The sequence below is a fragment of the Passer montanus genome, unplaced genomic scaffold (genome assembly GCF_014805655.1).
Source record: "Passer montanus isolate IOZ18808 unplaced genomic scaffold, ASM1480565v1 scaffold2, whole genome shotgun sequence".
In the NCBI taxonomy this organism is placed as follows: Eukaryota; Metazoa; Chordata; class Aves; order Passeriformes; family Passeridae; genus Passer; species Passer montanus.
In genome coordinates this window covers 9,226,668-9,252,308 of record NW_024366591.1, presented here as the reverse complement: position 1 = coordinate 9,252,308, position 25,641 = coordinate 9,226,668, and the positions used below count along the sequence as shown (strand labels likewise).

Sequence of the window (25,641 nt, the reverse complement as noted above, 5' to 3'; positions counted from 1 at the left end):
TTTCACAGAAGGTTCCAGGTTTGCCTTTTTCTGTGACCACATCTTCTAGGAGAGTGGTCCAGCACCATTTTTGATGTGCAGATCTCTAAGTTTCTTTTTCACAGGAATTGCAATCTGCTGTGCTGAATTTACACTTACTGGAAATCAGCTTGATTTTCTGAGTTAGGCTTTGGCAGCACCAGTGCACTGAACTGCACAGGAGTTGTTCTCTGGCCTCAGTGCTGGTGACTTGTCCCCTTCCAGCATCCAGGAATGCCTCTGACGTGAGGCAGACACAAGGCACTCAGGCAAACCTCTGGTACGCTCTGGTGAGAACAGTGAACTGTTCAGCAACTTATTTTGGCATAAATGGTTAGAACAAATATGACAGGTGGGAAAACTGGGCATTTTGTGTATCACTGCTGCCTGATCTTGCGTTGTAATGCGTATGAAGAGTAGAGAGAGAGGAACTTCTCCCCCTCAAGCACCTGGGATATATCTATTATGCCTCCCGTGCTGGGCCAGGATGTGCTTAGCAGCCACCCCGGCTGGGAACGCTCAGGAAGGCGGGTTATGACCTAAAGATGTAGAATATGTGAAAGGCACACGCACACAGCCAAAGCAGTCAATCACGCGGTGTTTTCGCCTCCCGCCGCCCCTCGAGGGCCCCGCCCGCCCCCGCCTGCGCAGCCGCCGCTCCTCCTGCGCCTGCCCCCGCGCGATGGAGGTGGTGCTGGCGGACACGCTGCTGTCCCGCTGCGGGGACCGCGCCGCGCTGCTGCGGGCGCTCAGCGCGCCGCTCTCCGCCGAGCGGGCGGAGGCGCTGCGCCTGCTGCTGCAGCGCCTGGGGGCGCGGGCGCGGCGCCGCGGGCCGGGCGGGCGCTGCTGGCGCTGAGCGCCTTGGCGGACGCGCTGCTGCCGCGGGGCCCCGCGGGGCCGGGGCTGGACGCGCGGCTGTGCCCGCGGTTCTGGCGGCTGGTGCAGGAGGGCCTGACGGAGCGGGACGGGCTGTGCCGCAAGCGGGCCCGCTACCTGCTGAAGCGAGCGCTGGACCTGAGCGGCGCGCAGCGCGCCGAGCTGCGCTGCCCCCCGGACGGCGCGCACGGTACGGCCGGGCCGGGCGGGAGGGCGGCGGGAGCGGCACGGCGTGCGGGGCCGCGAGAAACGCGTGTGCTTGTCTTTTTTCCTCAGAATCGAGTCTGTTTTGGTGGTCTGCTGAGAAGAACGAGCAACTCCTGCAGTTTTGGGAAACTTACATTTTGATAATGGAAACTTTGGAAGGAAACCAGGTAGGAGCGCTGTAAAATCTGTACCCACTCTAGGCAGACGTGCTGCCTCTCTTGTGGCATGTGTGAAGGTTTGTGCAGGGCACAGCATTTCTAGTTTTGGCGATTGAGGATATCTAAGTTAGCAGTAGCTGGACTACTTCTGTTTCAACTCTTAAATACTTAAAGCACAGTATGTGTCGTTCATTGGGAGTAAATTCAGAGATCTTCTCTGTCATTGGAATGCATCTGCATAATGCAGTGACAGAAACCTGGAGTGCAGGTAATTGCAAGACCAGGGTAACCAGCTTAGTGAAAAATCTGGTGACTGCGCTTAGTTTGTACCTCTTTGGCAGAGCAGACTCTGTATGGTAAAGTACCTTGGGTTTAAAACATTCTGTGAGTCCAGTGTACTTGGCAGAAAGATTCCTGATGACTTGAGGCTTCCATAATTGCACAGTATTGTGGTGTTAACTGTTAGTAGCGTGCCCAACTCCATGTAGTTATTTTATGTTGTTTGTACATGATTATGTCCTGTGACTGAGATACTGTTAAATTAAATGTTTAATTTTAGATGTGCTGTTTTAATTCTGAGGAATAAAGTGGTTATTAGTAAGTATTTTTTTAAAAAATATGGTATCATTGAAGTTTTTCTCAATGCTAAACTGTGACTGCGTACCATAGGCTTTGCAGTTTTTTTTTAAATGTACTTTTATTGTTAATTGCTATTTTAATACTATTGATAGTAAATTCTAGTCCGAGTAACTGACAGCTCCTGGGTTTGACATAGAAACTATTTATACCTTATTTGCATTTCAGATCCACGTCATAAAGCCAGTATTACCAAAACTAAACAGTTTATATGAGCTTGCCATATCAGCGGATAAAGGTAAGATGGAACTTTTTCTATTTAACCTCTTAAATATTAGTCTGTTAAGTTATCATACTTCTCTGTTTTCTTCTTCTGTTTCAGTAGCAGCTTTCTGTAATGTTTTGTTTCTCAAATTAGGTGTTTTCTGGGTGGCTGTTCCAGTTTTTGTGGGTTTACTTTATATATAGGTTGATTGGCAAACATGCATAGGCAGTGGCCACTCTGCTCTGAGAAGAGATCCTAGCAAATATTTATTGCTTACTTGTCTTGAAATACTATTTTTTCTGTCAGAAAATCCAAATAAATGGTCATTTCCCACTGACTTAAGATAATGTGAAAATAAAGCCAGGGATTTTTGGGGTTGTAGGAGATAATTCACCTGCACAACTTTGTAAAACGGGAAAAAACCCCCCAACTTAATTTGTTAGAAGTGGGGAGAGGATAAATTGAGTGCTGAGACAGTGTGTCTAGGGCATATGAGCACATGTAATTAGGTAGTGCAAGATGTTAGAGATTTGTAAAGCGGAAATTAATGTGATATTTTTGTGGGTAAATACATTGGTGTAAATAGAGTTGCAGGAAGAAGGATGTGGCACTTTTTAGTAATTTTAATTTGTAACAGATAAAGTAGAGAGTAACTTTGGAAAACTGTGATAATTTGTAAGTTAGATTTAGCAGGGTGTTTTTATAAAACTAATAGCTGTAGTCACTTTTCTGAAATGTGAATAGACTATAACATTGTCCAGAATGTCAGTATGTTATGTGTTAGTGTGTCACTGTCATTTTTGTGTCAGTTTAGAAGAATTTCTTTTTTGTGAACAGGTTGTTGGCTGTTTCACCCCTCGTGGCATGTGTGCATTTACAGACGAATGTTTGAGAGTGAGAATAAAACATTGACAAAAGAAGGAATTCTTCATTTTCTGGAGCTTTATGAAACAAAGCGTCTTCCAAATTCTCTTGTTTTCTCAGAGGTAAGGGTGTTACTGTTACTTGACACAGGAAACAAATGTTCTGATTTGTAACAGTCTTGACTCTAATTGCTTCAGTAGTTGGAAATGGACAAATTCTGGCTCTGTAGCATAATCAATGTATTACTGTATCCATAAATATAAATAAATACCCACACTTTAAAATATTATCTGTGTGGGAAGAAATGTTTAAGCTTAAAGGTTTTTTTTTTTTGTTACTGTCATATGTGTATTGTCTGTCCAACCAGCCTACACTTTAGTAAGGGATGATGTATATTATACTATTTAAACTTCATAGGAGCATTCCCCTCAGAGGTTAATATTCCTGATTTATTCAAATTAAGTCAGCCTCTTGATGAGTAACTTGAAATAGTCAAACTTACTATGCACCCTAAGTCTTTTTAGCTGTGCTGGCTCTTTGTCATTCTTCTATTTCATGTTTAAATCTGTTTTCTCTGTCTGTTTCCCAAAAGGATTTCTTATTTGCCTGCATCTTTCACAATACTCTGTAAAATGTATTTAGTGGAAAAATCTCTTTTCTTGTTTACTCTCCTGGTCCCCCTTCTCTTTAGTTTCTTCCTCTTTTTGTTTCTACTATTTGCCACTAACAAGAGTATTCTCGAATTTCTGGCTCTGTGCTGTAAAATGTGGTGAAATAAGTCTGGTTAACTTGTATGTAACAGTGTCTTGGAACTGTACATTTCACCATTGTTCTTGTTTCTTTTTTTCAGTTTGTTATTGGACCACTGATGGATGCCCTCTCAGAAAGTTCCCTCTACAGCAGGTAAACCACTGTCTTAATTAATCAGTTATTTATTTAATTTATTGATTGCTGCAAATGTGTTCTAATAATGCTGGCTTAAGTATGTTGGTGAAATCCTAGCCAAAGGAAAACACATTAATAAAAAATGTTGCTGCTAAACTTACTGGCAGGGAGAGTTTTTCAGGAAAGATGGGTGGCTGTGAACAAATGAAGTATGGATCTAGTGACAAGACTTGATTTTTGCAATTTTCAATGCTCCTTGGTCAAATTGATGGTCGCAGTCTTGATCTGGTGGGGGAAGCCCATGAAACAAAGAGTTCAGTGGATTAATAAGTTCATTGTTGGGGGGATAAAACTGACTCTCACTGGTGACAGTTTGGATTAGGTGATTATGGATAAAGTGTAGTCAAAATAGGCTGTTTCATCTAAACATGGCAGGACAAATGTGAGCTTTGCAGCTTAAGCATTTCTCTTCTCAGTCTGCAGTACCTTTCCATGGACATGTACAGATGGGAATTCAGAAGGTGAAGCAAATGCCAGATGTTTCAGTATGTTAGAGCTGTGTTGAATCAATACTTCATAATCTTAGTCTTCTCTCTTAGCTCTGTATTTCTGGTGGAATATGTTGGCATGTGTAGAGGAGGATGCATGTTTGAGTATACCAAGAATATACAAAGTTGCTGCAGTTAATATCAAGCTGAGGGAAAGCCACAGAATCTCTTGACTGATGCTCATCCTTAATAGCCAGTTTCCTGAGACTTCTCATGAGGCATAGGTTGTCTCTCGTGGTCTCATGAAGTGTCACTGAATGACATTTGTTTTTGTTTAGAGGCAATTCTAAACATTTGAAATCTGTTAGATTTTAGATTCAATCTGTTACATCTAATACTGAAGCTGTTAACATGCCAGTTGTGTAATTAATGTTTTAAAACCCAACAGGACACCGGGTCAATCAACAGGAGCCTGTCCTCCTTTGGGAATGAGGTTACAGAAGTTTTTGGCTACTTATCTCACTCTTCTTCCAGAAGAAGAAAAAGGTATGTTTCACCTTTATCTTTTTTAAATAAGGACACCAAATAAAAACTATGGAGCTGCTTTTGGTGTGTTGTGTGAGTGTTTACTCACATAAGAGTAAAGGAATTAAAGGAAAATAATTAAAGTAAAGGTCTTAAAGGAAAAAAGGAATAATTGTCTTAACAGTGGAGTTTTCAGAGAAAAGGTCGTCAGGAACTTTAAGGTATCTTGCAGTACAAAGCTACAGAATTGTTCTAGTGGCAAAATGAAACAGATTTGTTTTTTGTTAATGGAAAAATAAAAAGTCCAAACAAGCTCCTAAGATCTGAAGTGAACAGTACTTGGAGATTCTTTTTTCTTTATCTGCCAGACTTTTTTAGTCATGACTTGTGTAGTGACACATCCAAAAGGGCTAGAGCAAGGGCTAAAACACAGTAAGGATTCTTTCATTGTGAGGTTGGGTGGAGGAAGATTTCTGGGGCTGTTCCAAATTTTGATGCTAGTGTATGCTAAAATGAAGGTGACCAGAAGTTAATACCTGGTCTAGTTGGGTCAAATCAGGGTGGAATCAGCTCTCTGCAGCACCCTATGTGTACAGAGATATCCTGGTGTATATTTGTGATGCCATAGATGCCCTGTTTCTCTGTCCTGTCCCAAGGCATGTATTTTTCACTAAACAGGGGGCTGTGGTGGGGAATCCTAAAATGGGTAGCCTGCTTCCATAAACTGTGAATGTGGTGGCTTGTTGAGATTGCTCTGCCCATCCAGCATCCATTTAACTGGTTGAATCACTATGGTCAGTCATATCACAAACTCAATAGCAACTTAAAAAAGGTATTGTTTATTGCTCAAAACAATAGAGTTAAAATTCCATTCCTGAACATGGTGATTAGTGCAGATGAGCAAAGTCAAAATTAGGTTTATTTCTGTTTGTCTCTGAATCTTGTCACCCTACTGACAGACTTCTTTGGAATGTAATTTTTTAAAATTGAAATAATTAGGAAATTACTCTGTTACCTTTCATTTAATTGTCAGAAATTACAATAACACTCTTCTGCTGCAGTTCATGTTATTTAAAAGCATTGGAGAGCACAAAATCACTCAGGGTTCTTTTCTTTACTTTTATTTTAAGGTAGCTTCCTGTTAAAATTTATTCAGAAGATGACAAGTAGGCATTGGTGTGCTGTTCCTATTTTGTTTCTTTCTATGGCTTTGGCATCTATCCCTGCATGTAAAGTACTTGGTGCTGAAGGACTTCATGCTTTAAGGTAAAATATATGCTGCATTGTGTTCTTACAGCCTTCTTCCAAGGAAATGTGCTGACAAATGTGCTCTGGAGAGCCAGATTAGATTCATGTTTGTTACTTCTGAAGGGATGGTTATGCCTGGGGATATAAGGTTCTGTGTCCTTCATGTCTGATTTGCAGAGGAAATCAATTCAAGAACCAGTGTATTTGAATCTCTGTATGAAGTTAAATAACCCTGAGTTTTTGTAGTTTAGATCTTCATAGTTTCTCCTTTTTTAGAATAATTTTTCCCTGGTCTCCCTGGTTGATATATATCAGAATTTTTTTCTAGTTACATTACAGCCTGGTTTAATAGCAATTGAGGCTATACCAGGGGGCAGCCCACAATGCTGGAAAGGGAAAGATTTTTAAATAAAAGTCTAGGTAAAAGTTCTTGGCCTCACTATGGACCTTAATCACACTGATATTTCCTAAGTGTCTGCTTTCACCTCCTAGAGCCACTAAAAATCAGTTGTCATTCCAATTTAATCCAATTGGAGCATTTAAATAAAATCTTACTGGTGGTTGAAGGACTATTGAATAGAAGCAGTTCACAGAGAGAAAAAAAAGATGTGGGGCATGCCTTTGATGATAAAGAGATCAGTGAAAGTTTCTTTCAGTTTTTTGAGTGAGATTTTGATGGCAAACATTGTAACTTGTTACAGATAGAAATGCTGATATTAAATTACCAGTCTGAACTGGTGTGATCATGGGGATTCTTCCTTTAGTTTTTGTTTTCTCCTCCCCCTTTTTGGTATTTTTAGCTTTATGCCTATCCAATTTTTATTATCAGTTTTTGAAAGTACATTTGACAGTAATCTTGGTTCAGGATTGTTTGTGGTCTGATCAGGCAGTATTTGTGTCACACTTAATAGAATATGTCCGTTACATGCAATCTAATGTATTTAAAATGGTTAATAATTAGAAAATACATGAAAACATTTACATTTTTAAGTGTGTGATTTACACAGTGTGTATTTTTCCTCTTTGCAGAGATGTCCTCCAGTGCACTATGATTACACATCAGATTTTGTTGCGTGGAGCTGCTCAGTGCTATCTTCTTCAAACAACTATGCATTTGACAGATGTGGTCAGTTTGGGGCTTTGTGTTTTATTTTTTGCTTTTTCTTTTTCCTTGATGTTCTAGAAACACAGTGACACTTTTCCAGGGCCAACAGTATTCAAAAATTGCTAAATACAGTATTTATACTGATATTGCTGGATTTGGAAAGTTTTTTAGTGACTGTTTAAATTGTGCTATATAAGTATGGTATGCTTCTGTTACCTTTGGTTTTCCATCAGAAATATTCTTTTTCATTAGTTTTTATTAGTTGATGTTTTATTGTAGGGTTTTCACGTGGTAGTTAGTGTAACAGGATATTATTCCATATCCACTTATCCAGTTTATCCATATATAAACTCAGGTTTTAACAGATAGAAACTAAATAGACTTTCCTGTGGTTCCTAATAATAAAAGTATTTGTGATACCAGAATGATAAAACAACTGTTAGTGCTGAAATAGCAGGGCTGTACTTATTCAGTAGTCAAAGTATTCATGTTTTGTTTGGTTTGTAGCTAGCTTTGTAAATAAGTAGTCTTCCGTCTTCCATGTTGTCTGCTATGGCTATAAACCTGTCTGAATTTCTCTCTAGAAATGCAGAAGTAGTACTTATGAGTGACTCTTAATCATTTACCTACATTTATTTAAAAAGTGTCATCAGTGAATAGCACTGTTCTTACAGTCATTCATTTATTTTCAGATAGACTTTAATACTTGGGAAAATTAAGTTTTGTTCCTTGGTACTGATAAGTTGGTCCCAAAGAGGCAGAAATGAGTCTGAATCACGAAAAGGAAAAAGTAAATTTCTTCTACTGCAACTTGCCAGATAAAAGCAAACTTCTTGAGTTGTCATATAGGTATTATATGTTGTATATCTTGTTGGCAGCTATTGTGTCTTGATTAATTTCTTCAGGAGAAGGTGTCCTTCCCAGAAGTTTCAAGCTTTCTTCTGTCCCTTAGACCAGAGGAGTCCCTAAGGAGAGATACTTTGTTATGGACAGAGGTGAGAACTGAAAGTGGTTTTCTGTTCATCAAAGCCATCAATGGTAGAAATAATAACATCACTGGCAGAATAATCTCAAAGGGAAAAATGTGCATACCATGTAGAGTGATATTGTAAATTGTAAATATTCACAGGATATGTATTTTATGTCTTTGCAAGATGTAAAGTACTGTGAATGAAAGTTCAAAGATGAAATAATTTTTTATGTAGTATATACTAGAGCCAGCTGATCATGTAGCCACAACTTTTGGTTACTTGTACAGCCATATATAATGATAAAGTGATTTTTTGCATGGTGACTTCTTGTCATGTATATTGTACATTTCATCTGCTCCATTCATTTTTGGCATACAAGTTAAAAAAAAGAGTTGGTCTCGCTAGATAACACTTGATTGGAAGAAACCCTTTTGACGTAGGGGAATTTTTACCAGTGTTACCTAATTTTAAGAGTTGTTGTTTTTCCTATATTGGTATCACTGACTTTTGGGGGGTGCTCTGAGCTAGCCTCTGGAAGAGCACTTTTCTGTGTGTAGTGAGAAGGGAATAGTCTGCTAAGGCTCGAGGTAGCTCTGGTGGGCGCCTCTTGCAGTGTGTGGGTTTGCTGATGTGAGAGTTTGTGTTTAGCAGTGCTCTGGTGTGCTGCTGTTAAATCAGTGGTGTCAGTGCACAAGGACGTCAGCAGACGTGCTCAAGGAGTAACACACTGTTCTTCATTCAGCTTTGCAGTTGGTTGCAAGTGAATGACAGGTGCTTCAGGAATTCTGTAACCTCTGATTTTGAACGTCAGGAGACATCATCATTATGTCAATATGTGCATAGTCTTGTGGGAGAGTACCTTAAGACACCTGCATCTGAAAGTAAGTTAAATGTGTATTAATAAAACCCACAATTTTAAAGAGAATTTTGAAAAAATTTACAACATTCCCTTGGATTTTAGAAAAAAAATTTTTTTAATATTGCACCTGTTCAAGTTCTACCCTACCTGTGTATTCACAATTCTTAAGTTTGAACCTTATTTTTTAATTCCATAAATAAAATTTATATTTGTTTCCTTTTCTCCATAAGTTAAAGTCCTGAAGTAGTAACTGAACATTAAGTCTTAATGTTCAGTTTTAATGCTGCCCTGATGCTTGTCGATTAGATTTATTTTGTCACTCTTTTGATGGTGTCTGAAAATTCTTGAATGCAGGGGGCAGAGCAAAGCACAAGGGAGTGTGAACCCACACAGATTCTGTCACCTTTCTCAGCAGAGCTTTGTAAAATGATCAGGAATTTTATAGAGGGAAAAGGGCCTTCCTTGTTCATTGCTCCATTTTGAATTATTTACAATGTCAGCTTAGTCTCTTTCAGACACATTGAAAAGAATGGCAATTTGATTTTTCAAAACACTTTAACTTTTGTGTGGCATTCACAGTCACAGTGAATTTTATATAGCTTTATATTGTCAAGAAGCCAAAACGAAACACTTTTAAGTACTATACATGGAGGAGATAAGAAAGCTAGGTCAGAATTTGCTGATCATAAATAGCTTCAGAAACTTCCTGCAAACCAGGAAACTTGACTGGATTGTCTTAGTCTTAGAGAAGTAATAAGCAAATTCTCTCGATGCTTCAGGGTAAATTTGCTAAAAATTTTGGCAGACCTCCTTCCTGACATGTTTGTTTAGTCCTTGGTCTGTATTATCTGCAATTCCATGGCACGCATCTGCATTTCACTTGTAAAAAGTGATGTTTGTAATTTGGGTTTTATATGAATCTTAACTAATAGGAAGCTCTTTAGAGGGGGCGAAAAAAAAAGAATCACATCCAGCTGCTTGGATTTGACCTCCCAAGTGAGTTTTGTTTTCTAAATTCCCAAAATCAGAAACATACCAGTTAAGAAACCCTGAAACCAACTTACATACTGCTATTTAAGAATCATTGTATAAGTATGATGATGTTCAGTATAAAAGATTGATAAAAAGATAAACTTAGTTTTTTTATAATTTCCTGTTTACTGAGTGGTTCTGGTTCTTTATGTGGTTAGTTCTGTGGTCAAAATCACAGCTGATGTTTCAGATGAAGTATAGTGGAATTATTTTCTTCATTAAATTAATTTGAATATGCTAATATATTTTTAAAGTAACAGAAAAGTCTTCTGTGAACTGCTACATAATATATCATACTACATAACATATTGCCTAAAATTTATTTGGGCATAATGTTCAATAGTGTTAGAGTTTAATTTATATCTAGATAAAGAATACAAAAAAATTGTAGTAATATTAAGTTAGCATTATTTGTTTTTGTGCTATTAATTTATTTTTATAAGTTACAAACCCAGAATTTTAGAAATTAAAGCAAAGGTATTTTTTAGTTACTGTGGAAACCTTAAAATATCTTTAATCAGGAGAAAATTGCTTTATGCCTGACTGGTTTGAAGCTAAGCTTGTCTCAACAATGATTCTGTTGGCTGCTGACGTGGAGCAGATGAAGAATAAATTCAGGTAAGTATGAAATACCTTATTTTACATTTCTGTCTTTTTCAACCCCCTCACTCCTGAAGGATCCAGTGAAGCCTGATGAAGCTGGGAAGCTGTCCTCTTTTCTCTGTAGACTTTCCATCAGCCTGATCATTCCTTAGGCCTTGTCCAGCTGTTGCTGCAGACATACTGGGTAACATTCTAAAGATACTTAAGTGTCTTGGAAACGTGTCCTATTTATTTCCATAAGTAACTTCAGCACTTAAGGCAGATACTCAGAAGAAGACTTTCTTTTTAATTTTTGTTTTTGTGTAGTGGAAAAAGCAACATAGAGTGGATTGAACTAGAGGCTTTCTTGAACCCTCTTCTGGATGTCTTGATGAAACTTGGCAGTAATGCTTACATACCAACACTGAAAACAGATAAAAGCCTTCAGCTTCTCTTGAAGTTATTGCAGACCCGTTGGTTAAAATGTTCCAATACGCAAGATGGTTAGTGACATCTTCAGTCTACTGTGTCTTCTGTTCATTACAGTCTGAACTGCAGCTAAGCTACTTCACTGTTTCATGCCTATAGTGTCAAGATAATACTAGCCTAGAAGTGGTAAATGTAAATGTTGGCAATCTGGCATGTCTGTTATAAAACTTGAGCTATGGGTCCAATCTTACAGGTATCCTAAGGCCTGGGAATTGAGAATGTGAAAGCCTTCTGAGAAAGCAATTGTCCATATCAGTTAAAATTTGAAGAGTGGGACTGTATTGCAAATATTTATAGGCCTATTCTTTGCAAATGAATGGATTCCATAAATCATTTAGACACTTCAGAAGGAAGTAACTACAGAAACCCAGCCTAACCTGCTCAGATGCCACCGGTTCAGCCAGAGTCTTCCCTGAGTGCATAAAGTGATCCTGCTGGACATCCTGGTTTCTGAGTTGACTTAGCCAAGAGGTGCTTCCTGAAATACAAGCCTGGTGATCTGTCTCTCTGGGAGTGTTGCCCCCCACAGATGGAGCACTTTAACTTTTAGACCTTTCAGGGGAGTTTGAACAAAAACTATGGAGTCCTTACTACTCCTTTTGAGAGAAGTTGGTCAGTTTGTAACCAGAATAGACCTGAATGTTTTTCCTGAGAGCAAATGAAAAATTGCAGTATTATTTTCATTGAGTTTGGATGCTGAATGGGAATAGGAGGGATCTTGGTGTTTGGTTTCTGCTCCCCCAGATTATTTTTGGATTTTTTTTCAGGGTGGTTATAACATGGAATAGAAGAGTAGTTTTGGAGTCAGGGGGTTCCATATCTAGACTCTTATTTGTAACAAAAATAGTTTCAGGTTGTATGTTCAGGTTTCATGTACATGTCTAAGTGCAGTTCCAAAATAAATGCCCACCTCATTTTAACAAGTGCTGGATGCATTCAGCCCCTGCCCCCTTAAATTTTAGCTGTTTGTGTGAAATACTGAGCACTAACGATGCAGGCTGTTAAAGCTCATGTTGGGGCATGGTCTCTGACTGGTGAAGTGTGTTCCTTGAAATGAACTAAACTGGAAGAGGTGTCCACTGAGCTACCAGTGTGCATTTAGCCTACAGCATAAGGATGGAACAAACCTGAAACAGAACCCTACAAAACATGTGCAAGCACACGCTTGTTTTTTAGTATCAATAATAAATTTCGTGTGCCTCATTTCTTGTGCTTGCTAATGTGCCTGCAATGGATTGCTCCTGCTGTGGGAATTTTGAGACCTGACATGGCATGTTGAGCTCTGCTAACAGAGTTCCAAAGGTATGGCAAGGCTGGGCACTGAAGTGTCCCCATCCTTTTGAAGGTCCCTAGAAGTGCTCCAGTACAGCCCACCATCAGTCTTTTGAGAGGCTTTCTGCATTGCATTGTAGTTTTATGTTAAACAAGGATTACGTTTCTTAAAATTATTTTCTACAGTGTTTTTGTGCTTCTTCCTTCTGCACAGGAGAATCAAGTAATAAATATTTTTTTCTGCAGCTGTGAATTGACTGAGGTGTGGGGTGGGAAGATTTGCTGTGTAATACTGGAGTTATGTTTCTATGTTGATTAAATGGGAGGTGAAAAGTCCTGTTTGTCAAATGGAAAGCAGTAAAATGGTAGGGAGTGATAAAGGAATTTAACCTTGTAAAACAAAAATAATAACAAGTGGGAAGTGTTTTATTTAGGAATATTTTGATGGAGATAGACATGCCTGAAAGGCATGCTGAAATCACCAGCATTCTTCTACAGTCCTTGCTGTCTAAACTGTTGTTAGAGTTCATTATTTTAAACAGTAAGATTTTGGTAATTATTATCTTTTGCTAGTGTCACAGAGACTCTGGTAATGAATTGGGTTTTATGTCCAACATGCTTATCTTAAGATTTTGTGTATATAAATTGCAGAAGATTTTGTAGTGATTTGAGACTCATGATGAAACATGATGATAATCTGACATAATTGAACTGTTGTTTCTAAATAATTTAAGCATTAGAAGTGTAGTCCAATGAGCCATTTTAGTAGGGAATGTTGAAAGTAAGTACAATATGGATTTGGAACTTCTGGGAATATTTCCCTTTATATTTTTAATTTCTGAAGGCCTTCCATTTAATAATAGTTTTGCTACATGAAGTGTTAGGGTCAACTCCAGAAAGAAACAGCAGCTGTAGCCGCTGGGTAATTCTCCTGAACACTGAAACTAATGACTGGTATTTTTAAAACAAGGTGGCTATGCAGAATATTTTACTCTGTTTTCATACTGAGATGTTATTTCCTTGGCTTTCAGCTAGTCCTTACCCTTGAAACACAGACTGCAGTGTTTGTGGTTAAATATGTTTTACAAGGGTGACCTACCTCCCTTGTGTATAAGCTTGTGTCTTTGTTTGTGAAATGCTATGTACATGTGGTATACTTGGTAGCCTAGCCCTTTCTTGTGGATAATATCACATTTTGTCATGATTTTGTATTTTCACTTACAATGTTAAGCCTGGAAGCTACTGGGCTAAAATCTTGTAAGATTACAGTATTTCCAAAGTTGAATTTTTCCTAAACATCAGAAAACCAGACCAACAATCAACAAGCTGCCAAAACCAGTTTTCAAATCTATAAATATTAGGAATGAAAAAGTATATTTTTCTCACATAAAGTTAATTGCTGGATATGAAAGCTTTTGGTATTTATTAAAGACTAAGTTCAATAATAAACTGTTTGTGCAGAGGGTTAGGAGTAGGACAAAAGTGTGCATTAAAATTTGGAAAGTTGGACTGTGGCCTTCTGGTCTTTTGTGGGTTTTGGTTCACTAATACATTGTGAATCTCAGGAAATAATATAATCTGGTTTGATTCTTTCAGCCTTATGGCTTACAATGTGAAAGAGTACAGAGGTGTTTCAAGTTATTTTTAGGTATTTGAGTACTGTTACTGTATAACTGTGTAACATAAGTAAATCTGCATGATAGAATGAAATTCTTAAGGGAATTGTATTTCTGTATATATACTTTTTTTTCCTCCACACAGATGAAGTACTGTTCTTTATCTGGAAATCACTTGTAACACCTGTGGAGAGTATTCTTGAATTTGTTCTCAGACGGCTTACTACCAATGAGTTAAGCACTGTAAGTAATGATTATGAGGCTTATTTTGGTGTGGTTTTGCTTGTTAGTTTGATTTACCAGTGTTCCTAAAGTTCATATAAAATCTTTGAACACCTAGAAAGTCAATTTGCATAGAAACACTTGTTAACTTTTTTGAATGGGCACAGTAAGAAGGAAAAAAGAAGTGTCTTTAGAAGTAGTGTTTAGTGTCTGTAGTCTGTGTTTCTTGTTTCTTATTAAATCTAAAGAAATCATATAGTAAGAAATCCTGAGTATCATGTACTGCTTAATACATGACTAGTTTAGCTGTGGGCTGTGGAGGTAAGTTTTTTGGGGGGCTTTTAGTACTCAGCCTGATTATCATCTTACTTGACTATATTACACTGTTTGCTCATTGATGTGCCCAGTGCTTTCTAAGTTTCTACCCCAAAGAAACCTGTGACATTTTAAGCAAAGCAAAAGTTAGAGTTGCATCAGGAGAATGGCATCTGAAAGTCAGTTTTAAAGATTTAGAAGTTAATAACCTCCCCCAAACAAACCCCAAAATTAAAAGTTGTTCAATTGCAATGACAGTTGTAGTTTTCCTTCTGCTATCATTGTTACCAGTAGTTTTCTTTCTGATTTTGAGTTTAATTTTCCTCCTCTCACTGATTGGGATTGTGGTTGTTTCCTCACTTTTAGGTTGGCGACTTGGATCGTTGTGATCTGTACTTGGCTTTAATTCCAGAGACAGTGAATTTGTGCTTGAAAGTCAACTGGAAGAAAATGTCATCTGTCAAGAATTTCCTTTCATCCCTGATAAATGCATCTATTCGTAATCTTCAGGAGAGAAATTCTGAAAAGGTAATTTGACATTATTTACAACAGTAAATATTAACATAAAACAAGCCAATAAGTAGTAATTAAAACATATGCTAATAATTCCACTAATATGCACAATTTGGATTCTGCATTAATAATTGTATAGACATACTATAAAAATAAATTAACGTACAGTTACTTATTTATATTGTGATGTTTATAATGCATAATATATATAATGTGAAATTCAATAATAGTTTGTGTGAATGAGTATCTGCATATATATTTCCTAACACACATTTGGCAGTGTAACATGAATGTATAATATTTATAGCTAAGGTTTTTAGTACTTTGGGTTTTTTTTATATTGCATTATTTGGAAGTCTGTATAGCTAAAGTAAAATTTTTACTGTAATCTTGAACCATGTACTCAAAGACTTTTTTTCCTCAAATATGAGCTAATCTTACTGATTGAGTAACTATTAAATGAAAATATATTTTGTGTTTGTTGACTTCAAACCTGGAACATACAAAGAAAAAGAAACTCCAAAACCCAGCATTGCTTTGGCATTTTCATACAGTTATGTTGATTGTCCCACAGTCCTATGTGGTAGGCTACTATATCTGAAATAAATAAATTTTCAAAAAAATTTTCAATTTTCAATAACTTCAATGAAAATGGAGATTTAAATTAAGATTTGTTGGGCAATATAAAGTTTGGTCTTATTATTTGGTACAGTTTTGTTCAAGAACAGTTAACAGCTTAAAAGAGAGTAAGTATTTGATTAAGTAGGTTTGTGTTTTAAGGGATCAGTACTAAAGAACAATACTTAATTTTATTTCTTTCCATAATTTATGTCAATTATATACATTTTCCAGTAGTTTAAAAGTAAACATTTTCTGGTTCTAGCATTTACTGTGTGCACTTACCAACTTATTTGGAATTTGGGGGAGTTATATTTTCATGGTGGTTTCCTCAGCTGCACATAAAGTACCTCTTCAGTTTCAGAAGAAAGAAGAAAATGCTGAGTAACTGCAGATGAGAAAAGTCTTCCCTGTGCTCTAGATAACCTTGATGTTATTTAAATATCTCCAAGTTACATTTGGCTTTCTTACTATACAGGCATTATATGCTTCTTGGCTGTTTTTTTTAAATGAGACTTTTAATTTCATGCTTGTTATGAATATATGTGTTTATCACACAAAATAACCATGGCATGGTTGTGATCTTTTGGGTGCTTGGAGCAGCTGGTGTGTGGTATTCCAAATTTTAGCCACTGTGTTGGGTTTCTGATTAACTGGACCCACATCTTTTCTTCTACTTGCTCTCCAGCAATGTGTGTGAACTGTTACCTGGCAAGACAGGAGAGTTCCATCACAGCCATGCTGCCTGCACTTAATGGACAAGGGACTGTAATTTGGAATGTTTATGCTTCTGTCAGTGCTTGTAACTTGTGAGCATTTGTGCTGGCCCAGCCCAAGCCAAGCTGAGTTAGGCTCAGGGGAAGAAAGCACAGAAGTAGAAGGATGCAGAATTGCTACCTTATGGTGCCTGTGGTGATGCCAAGAGGAGGGTTATTAGAAGCACGTTATTAGTAGGTTATTTATATTGCATGAGAAGTTGGTGTGTGTTTGTTCATGTATGGTTTGGTTTTGCTTAGGAGCCGAAGGTTAAGGAACAAATTAGAAGAGTAGCTAGCATGGCTTCACTGGCAGCTGTGTGTGAGATAATGGATGGAGAGCTAAAAGCACACCTGGAATCTCTGCCTGCTGTGGATGCTCTGAAGAAATTCGTTTCCTTTTCTCAATTCAATGAAGTATTAAAGAAGCCATCTTATATTGAAGAAAAAAATAGGTACGTCTGCTAAAGCTTCAGAAATTCTCTAGAACAAACTTGATTAATGTGAAGCAGTGGTTAAGATGTTGGCTTTTCCTGTTTTTTGACAACTTCTTGCTAAGATAAAGAGGAAGAATTCTGTACACAAACTGTTCACTGAGTTGCTTTTTTGTCTTAACATCCAGGTTTTGGAACATAAAGCAGCTGTAATTAATCAGATCAAAGGTTCTTTTGTTAAGTTCTCTAGTTCTGTGAAGCCAGAGCTATCTGTGAACACTGCTCACCCTTAGGCCAGATTAAATAGATACATACACTGCAGAAAGCCATGACATGTACACAAGCAAGTTTAAATGTAAATTATTTACTGTTTGGAAGGGAAACCCAGAGAAAGCCAGAGAGCCAAAACCCAGATACTTGGGTAACAAAAAAACCACAGCCAGCACATAGTGATGTTTCCACTGAATATTCTCACAGGGATTTGACTGATGAGACTGACTAAGCCAATAATTGATTTTTCTCTTTTAAAAACCACATAATTTTTAGATTGCTTTTCTGTGTACTTGTCCACTCTTGCCTTGAATTGTATAAATCTTAGCACCTTGAAGCAGTGCAGTGAGTTTGTACAGTTAAGCACTCCCTGGTGGAGTAGGAATGTGCAGGATAAACTTAGCACGATATTTATTTAAGAAAAGTATTTTTTTTCACAGCTTATGTGAAGAAACAACATCTCAAGGATGGGGGAAGATTGTTGCACGCTACGTTCGTGACCAGTGGATTTGCCTCCGTTTTGTTTTACATTCATTTGCAACACTGGCTCCAGGGAATGAAGAAACTTCAGTAATGTCACTGTCTACAGCTGAAAGGTCAAAAGAAATTCTACAGTCTGCATTAGAAGCCCTATCTATTCTTCCTTCAGACCAAGTTTCACCTGTGTTTGACTGCATGAAAATCCTTGTTCCCAAGGTAAACTATTAACCTGCACAGTGTTAAATGTTTTTGGTTGGTTTTTTTGTTAAATGTAACCCTTCCTTATATCTTTATTTACAGCTTCTGGACTCATCAGAGGCTCTCTGCATTGAAGCATTTGATTTGGCTTGGAAAATTATATCCTCTTTGAGCAACACACAGCTAATATTTTGGGTCAATCTAAAAGCTTTTGTTCAGTTCATCTTTGATACTGAGGTTCTAGCTGTTGCTGCAAGTGCAAAAGGTCAAGCATATACCAAAATAAAAGAGGTCAGTTTCAAGAATTCTTCTCTTTTTTTTTTTTTTTTTTTTTTTTTTGAGAAGGGAACATAAATTTTGTTTGGATGTGGAAATGTATTTTATGGTTTATTTTCCCTTCAGCTATTGTTGTGAATTTTTCATTTCTGCAAAGGCCCAGGTTTGAGAGTGTTAAGATAAAAGACCTGAGCATAAGATTGAAGATAAACAAATACACTGTTTCATCTTGTGGCACAGTAAATGAAAAGTACCATGTCTTTATTTTTTTAGACTGTTCAGTATCTTCTGCATGCAGTAAAATTAGGTTTTTTTCATTTATTTTATTTTTACATAAAAATAGAACTCCTCTTCCTCTTGACTATTTTGTTTAGGATTTGACACCTGAACTCTCATAAGCTATTAATATTCTGGGAAAATTATTTTTTCTAATAGTTTTCTAATAGTTTACTATTTTATTATTTTTTCTAATAGTTTACTCTTTATGAATACGCTGTCTTAGATGCTCTTCCTCTTGACTATTTTGTTTAGGATTTGACACCTGAACTCTGATAAGCTTTTAATAGTCTGGAAAAATTATGCCTTTTTCTAATAGTTTACTCTTTATGAAAACGCTGTCTTAGATGAAAAGTTAGAACAGTTGAAAATTTTGTAGATGCTATTGAATAAAGCATTTTTACTGCTTCTTTAAAGGCTTCTTTTCCTCTGATGGTCCAGGTGTAGAAAACAAAAAACACACAGTCACCTTAGAATTCAGTTTAATACTGCATGGTAGGCCTGCTTCACGATTTAAGAAGAAGAAAAATGCAATTTTTATTCTTCTTTTGTAAGATTTATGCAGCTGCCAGAACTGCAAGAGTTGTTGCCTGTGTCGTGATGTTCTTTTTTTGGTTAAGTCCAGAAAACTGTGTGCAGTACTGGGATGTTGGTTCCTATTGGTTTTATACACTGCAAAGTTGTTAGCTGTTTCTTTTTACATAATCTTTCTTGGGGATTTTTTTCTTTTTCTTTTTATTCCCCTATTAATTAAATATTTGTGCAGAACAGTCCACAGTGAATGCAGGACTTGAACTAGGGCAGTAATACATTGTGAATTATCTACCAGTATATTTGTCTGCTTAGATTCAGTACCACATGTGCTGCTTTCCCCTTAGCACAAAAATCACACTAGGAGGGTTGCACTTTTCCTTTGAAGTCACCATAAGTAGCTCTGTCCTGGTGTCACACTCATAATTGTAAGTAATAGCAAATGTCTCAAATTTATTTTCAGCTCAGACACACCAAAATGGTTTTAAATAAAATACAGAAAAATAGACACTTCCTAGCTATTTAAAACTGCTGTGATATGTCCGTCCATATTAGCCTTAATTACCTTGACATGTAGCCCCATTTATTTTCTCTTTTTTTTTTTTTTAAACTTGCTTCAAATGGATGTTGCCATTCTCTATTTTAAACACTTTGCATTTGTAGTCTCTCTGTGGACCCAAGTCAAAATAAGATATGTATGTAAAGATGGTAAATTCTCTTCTGTTGTAGAAGTTGGTTCGCTTTTACTTTTAATGAGTATCTGTAACAGCTAATTGTATGCTCAGTGTTGCAATAACTAATGAGCTATAGTTAATATTTTATTTTTCTTGATCTTAAAACTTGGTTAAATTCCTATAATTACTACCTTAACTTCAGCATTAGTAGTTCAAGCATTATGTAAGGTGTGTTTTGCCAATGTTGAGAGTGTTGAGTCTGTGTGACAGCTATCCCATTGTCTGCAGTGGGACATACCATGACAGCAGGCATCAAGGAGCTAATGAAGGTCTCCTATACTCAACAAAGGGCATCTGGTCGAGCCACCTTCTGCCCCTTCATAAGAAAATGAAGATAAAGTTCCCAAGCAAGTGCCTACTTATGTATATTCTTATTCCAGTCCTCAGCAGTGCCATTGCCCCGCTGTGCAATGCCTGTGTAGTTGTAGCTAAAGAGAACAAAATATGGACCTGCCTGATGCTCATTTGTCACAGAAGCACAATTTAAATTTTGTCTACCACAGTGCACTCTGTCTTTTTGATAGCTGGAAGGGATGGAACAAAGGGGTATTTTTGAGTCAAAAAAGGGACTAGTGCTATGGTAATACCAAGAAGGGCTTCCACAGAAGGTGCCCAGAGCACTGTGTTCTTTAGCTTAATTTCTTCTGCTGCACTCTTCCTTTTTCTTTGTGATTGTTCAAGGTGCCCAGAGCACTGTGTTCTTTAGCTTAATTCTTCTGCTGCACTCTTCTTTTTGCTTTGTGATTATTCTTATGTTAATTATGCTAGAACTTAAATATCTTGAATTTCTTTTGTGTGTGCTGAACTTTTACTGTATTCGTGAAACAGTTGAAAAAAATTTCAGGATTGAGAAATGCATAGTAAATGCTGTGCTGCTTCCCTACAGGTGAAATAATAACTTAATTTTGGAATTACTAGGAAAGTTACAATGCCTATCACTGGAAAATGGGTTCCAATTCTTGGTAAAGACCCCACATGCTTCTAGTGTAGAGCTTTCTTTCCAGCAAGTGTTTCTCCAGACTGCATTGCAGTATTTCAGTTTTAAGTTCTTCATGAGCTTCTTGATGCTTTAATGCTTAGCAATTCAGAACAACTTTCTCTGAAAAACCAGCATAACTGTCAAAGAATTGTCATTACATTATCAAAACTGTCATTTCAATGCAGGGAAGCAAAGCAGCTTTGTCTATTAGGAGCTATTACACCTTCTGAAAAACAATTTCCATGGACAGCTCTAACTGATGTCTGAAAAGGAATTCTTAGAAATCCTTACCTGTACATTCTGCATCTCCACCCTCTCCCAGATGCTTGGAATTTCTTAGAAAAAAAATTTACTTTGTAAGTGAAATTTACTCTTGCACTTATCCTAGGAAGGGAAAGAAATATTTTGGAGTCCTTCTTGTTTTGTTTTGTTTCTCTTTTTGCAGAAGCTTTAGATAGCAGTTTCAAATATGGTAAATGTTCCCTCCTTTAAAATAAAAAATAAATGGTACAAAGACACTTTTGCACTTTAACTTAAATATGAACTTTGACATGAAGGTAATCCTCCTTAAAGAACAGAACTAGTGATATGGCAACTTATGTAAGAGATTTTGCTTAATGTTTAATTTTTTTTTCTTAAATTGGTAAGGATTGATTAAAACACTAGGTTTGTGCTCATGAAGTAAACCCTGGCTCATTTATTCCACTTACTAGAGGATTTGTTTAAAGCATCTGGCATTTTATCTGTTTAAGCGAAGATCAGTTCTGGTTTAGAAGTATATACTGGGCCAATTGTTGCCCATTCACCTGCTATTATATCAGGGAATTATAAATAGATTGAAGACAGCATTAACCTGAGCAGAGATAGGATGCAAAAGACCGTGAGACCTATTAAAACAGATATCACTGCAATTTTATTCTAATGGATCTGGCGCTTCTGAAAACTAGATTTTGAATCTTTTATTTCTTATTTTCAGATAATTTTCAAGCTCATAGATCTGTCCACTACAAAGACTGGAGTCTTCAATGTAGTCCTTAGTCATTGTTGTCAGTCTTGGATATTTTCCACTGTTGATGAGAGAAGTGCCTTGACAAATGCTTTCTTAAATGCTGGAAATTACAGTGAACTTATCACTGAGGCTTGTGTCTTTGGAACTGTATTTAGGAAAGATCAAAGGTATATAAAAAATATTTGTGATTTCTATTTTAAAATTTTGTGGGTTTTTTTTCTTTTAAACTTTAAGATGACTAGTGAAAAACTGAAAACAGATTTTGTATGTTACTCTGCTAATTTTGTTGCTTTGTCTTCTTTCATCTCTGAAGACACATACAGGATGTGCATGCCTTCATAGACAATCTTGGAGAAAAATGTGCAGCAAATGTTGTTACAGAAAGGTAATGCTTTTAAGTATACATCTTACAGAATTTGGTGTGAATTGTGTCTTTGTCCTGGTTGATGCTCTGAGAGGAAAGATGCTGATTTTCAAGTCAGCTGCTTATCATACCATCATAGGATATCATGAGTTGGAAGGGACCCACAAGGAATATATTCATAACCTTTTAAAATACTGGTAAAAGGGTTGTACATCACATTATATTCATAATTCAAATACAAACTGTAGAAAAGTGGATTTTCAGGAAAATATATCTCACTTGTTAATCTGACCGTGGCTGAAATAACTACTTCCTCATTGTCTCACCTCAATAAAGTAATGCTGTTTGGGATGCTGAGCTAATACATACCTTGTCATTGTGAGAAAGACAGTTAAGAAACTCAGGTTTTAATGCAGCCAGATTTTGAGCTTGGCTTGTTAACATTGGTTGCAAACCCTTTTCTTGTGTCTACTGCCTCCTGCCTTTGAAATGAGGATGTTTGCTACTGGATTGTTGAATTTTCTTATAGTTTCACTCCCATTTTTATTCAGTGGAAGAAAGTCAGAGAAAAAGTTCTGTCACCTTGTATTCAGAAATGTTAGTAGTTTATAAAACCTGAACTTCTAAAAAAAATCTACTGCAAAAGTTCACTACTCCTGTATTTTCTCCAAGAGCTTTTTGGTAATCATATATTTTTTTTGTGATGCTCTGCAGCTGTCACAGCCTACAATGTCATTAATTTTACACTTGCCATTAATTATTCTGGATGTCTGTACAGGAATGACGTGTTGTTTGGGATTAGATACTTGATACAGATAGATTAGATACTTGACCAAATCATAAGCATAATTTAGTTGTTAAAAGTTTACAGTTTACAGGCACAAAATTTCAAAAATTTTCTGATGCAGCTTTTTCTATAGAAAAGTTTTTTAAACACCTAGGTGTTACTGAAGAACTCTAGATACATGTTATAAAGAACTCCAGATGGACTCAGGGTCAGGTTGTGAACTCACTCATTTTTTTCATCACCAATGACAAACAGATTTTAAAACTCCAGCTCTGGGTATTTGCATATTGTCTCACTGTAGACAACTTGATGGCTGTATGTTCCAGATTATATCTGGTGCTTTTTTATAATTTAGGAATTATCTTTGTCTAAACAAGTAGAGTTTGATTTTTATTTTTATTAATATTTTACAGCACAAATCGAGATGATCACTACGTTCGCATTTGTGCTGTTAAATTTCTGTGCTGGTTGGATGGATCAAATACCTTGCATAAGACATTTATGGAAGACATTTTCATCAAATTACTTGATAAGGTAAAATTAATTTCTCTTAGTATATAAATGCACTGTTAGTACAACTAGTAACATGCAAAATATTTACAGCTATCAGGATGCATTTATGTTTGTGTAGCCTCTCTAGATTTGCTGAGTAATACGGCTTTCTTCATTGTGAGACAGAAGTTAATTCAACCAGAATAGTAAAAATTGCCTTTTGGATTTACTTCTCTCTTTTTAGTGGATATTTTGGCTTCCTGGAACATTATCCAGATTGTAACCATTGTTCCATTAAGAATATTCCTTTAGGCTGCATTCTGAAGCACGGCATTTCACTTCAACTCTTGCAGACTACCTCTTATATTGAGAGGGCTATTGTCTGCTCAGAATAACTTTACAGATAGAAATAATGGTGAAGGTTGGGGTCCAATTTTTGTTTATATCATAGCTGCTTATGCATTGTCAGGAGTCTAAAGTCAGTGGTAAATGACTGCAGCTGCTATTGGAACATCACCCATACGTTCTGGCACTGTTGAATCCTTCTTTTCTGAAGAACTAGGATGGGTGGGCCCCTCATTCCTCTCAATTAAGTACTGCAGAGAAGTGATTAATATTTGTGTTGTGAGATCGACCAAGAAGGGAAATGTAGCTTTAGTAGATATTTGCTTACTTTATTATTTAATAATATTATATTATTATTATTATAAGCTTCAAAATTTAATTCTTAATAAATTAAGTAAATATATTTTCCTAAGCTTATGTTCAATGCTGATCCTAGCTCTGTAGTAGATGCTGCTTTCTTAGTACAGAAAAGTGTATTTACATGTATTCAAATTTAAAGGAAGAATACACAGTATACCTTTTAATTTTCTTTCAGGATGAACTGGTATCCAGATCTAGAACACGCTATTATGCAAACTCTTTGCAGCATAGAATTAAAAACCGGGTATGGCAGACACTCTTAGTTCTTCTCCCAAAGCTTAACCAGGTATTGCTCTTTACTATTAATTTTTAAATAAATAAATAAGTACCTACTTTCAAGACCTAATTTGGTGTCATGCAAGCTGCATATATTAGATTACAGCAGGGTATAGAAGGCATGTAACCTGTGGCTGATGTGGAAGTTCCATGTGTAGAAGTTTTGTGTCGTTTAATTCTTTGTCTGAAGTCATGGATTTATCATGCATTTCTAGAGGACACTGCAAACTGATTCTTAGATTTGTGAATTTTAGGAGGCCACATTGTTCCTGTTAAAGCTAACTAAAAGTTTGTGCTGACTGTCTGATTGAAAGCTTTTCATTTAGTAAAAATGTTGCTAGTTTATGAACAGTCAAGAAATTGACAAGTGTTACTTTCATCAAATGCTGCTTCATTAGAAAATATTTGAGAAGTATAATGAAGAAATTAGATGGTTTTAAAATGTTTTCATTTGCATCTTGAAAAATTATATCTAATCCTATGATAAAGGTGAGAATGTTATTTTATTTAATTTTTTTGCTTCATGAAAATAACTCTAATGATATACTAAAGGATTGCCTGATTTTGTTTTCTCAGAATTTTTTGCATGGAACTCTTGACAGAGTTTTTCAGGCTGGATTCAGTAATAATCAGGCATCTGTGAAGTACTTCATAGAATGGATTGTTATCTTGACTCTACATAAGTATCCCCAATTCCTTGATAAATTTTGGGATTGCTTTTGCTATGTAAGTAAGACCTTTGGCATTCATTTGAAGAGTAATTTGAACAAAGAGGGTACAGTTTGTCACCCCATACCTTATTTTTTGTGTGTTCCAGTCTTCCTTTGAAAGCAGTGGGCTGCTGAGCAGTTTAGCTTGTGAGTCTGAGCAATAATCTGAGACACTTAGAAATTTGCGACCGAAAAATGGCCAGAAAAGTCAATTCCTGCTGTTAAGAGATTTCCTTTTATGATGTTTTATTCTGGGCAGAGTGGAGCTGGCATAGTGAGTTCAAGAGTAGTCCAATATAAGAGCCTTCAGGACCACATGGATGCCCTAGATCCTGGTCTGAAGGTCCAAGTTACTTGTGGTTTCCACAGCTCACCTTTGTCTTTTTTGTCCCATCCTCTTTGTCAGCGAGAACATGACTGGCATAATACGTATTCAATTTGCAGCTTTTAGTACAGGCTTCTCTCACGCTGGAGTTCTGTAATGAGATTTTAGAACTGAAGCAGGGTTTGAGTGATGATACCCTAAAGTTGTGAAAGGGTTGACTGAGGAGAGCTCGAGCTGTTGGAATTTGCTGTCCTTTTAGCAGATGATAATTTGTTGGATCAAAGTGATTTCATGCTGATAACAAATGTACTAAATCACAGTGAGCCCATTCAAACC

At 36.8% G+C, this 25,641-nt stretch overlaps 1 protein-coding gene across 1 annotated transcript in view; it reads left to right on the top strand.

Moving 5' to 3' along the window:
- The first annotated feature begins 723 nt into the window (after positions 1-723).
- Positions 724-25,641, top strand: part of TARBP1 (TAR (HIV-1) RNA binding protein 1) — a 32,030-nt gene continuing 7,112 nt past the window's right edge. Inside the window, exons 1-22 of the mRNA XM_039707129.1 lie at positions 724-1,084; positions 1,171-1,268; positions 2,064-2,133; positions 2,938-3,086; positions 3,815-3,867; positions 4,786-4,883; positions 5,993-6,128; positions 7,140-7,236; positions 8,121-8,210; positions 8,929-9,067; positions 10,599-10,695; positions 10,987-11,162; positions 14,182-14,279; positions 14,940-15,101; positions 16,721-16,914; positions 17,604-17,859; positions 17,944-18,132; positions 21,614-21,813; positions 21,960-22,031; positions 23,211-23,331; positions 24,170-24,280; positions 24,847-24,996. Of these exons, the coding sequence (XP_039563063.1) occupies positions 1,245-1,268; positions 2,064-2,133; positions 2,938-3,086; positions 3,815-3,867; positions 4,786-4,883; positions 5,993-6,128; positions 7,140-7,236; positions 8,121-8,210; positions 8,929-9,067; positions 10,599-10,695; positions 10,987-11,162; positions 14,182-14,279; positions 14,940-15,101; positions 16,721-16,914; positions 17,604-17,859; positions 17,944-18,132; positions 21,614-21,813; positions 21,960-22,031; positions 23,211-23,331; positions 24,170-24,280; positions 24,847-24,996 (2,682 nt within the window). The 5' untranslated portion in view covers positions 724-1,084; positions 1,171-1,244. The remainder of the gene's footprint in view (positions 1,085-1,170; positions 1,269-2,063; positions 2,134-2,937; positions 3,087-3,814; positions 3,868-4,785; positions 4,884-5,992; positions 6,129-7,139; positions 7,237-8,120; positions 8,211-8,928; positions 9,068-10,598; positions 10,696-10,986; positions 11,163-14,181; positions 14,280-14,939; positions 15,102-16,720; positions 16,915-17,603; positions 17,860-17,943; positions 18,133-21,613; positions 21,814-21,959; positions 22,032-23,210; positions 23,332-24,169; positions 24,281-24,846; positions 24,997-25,641) is intronic.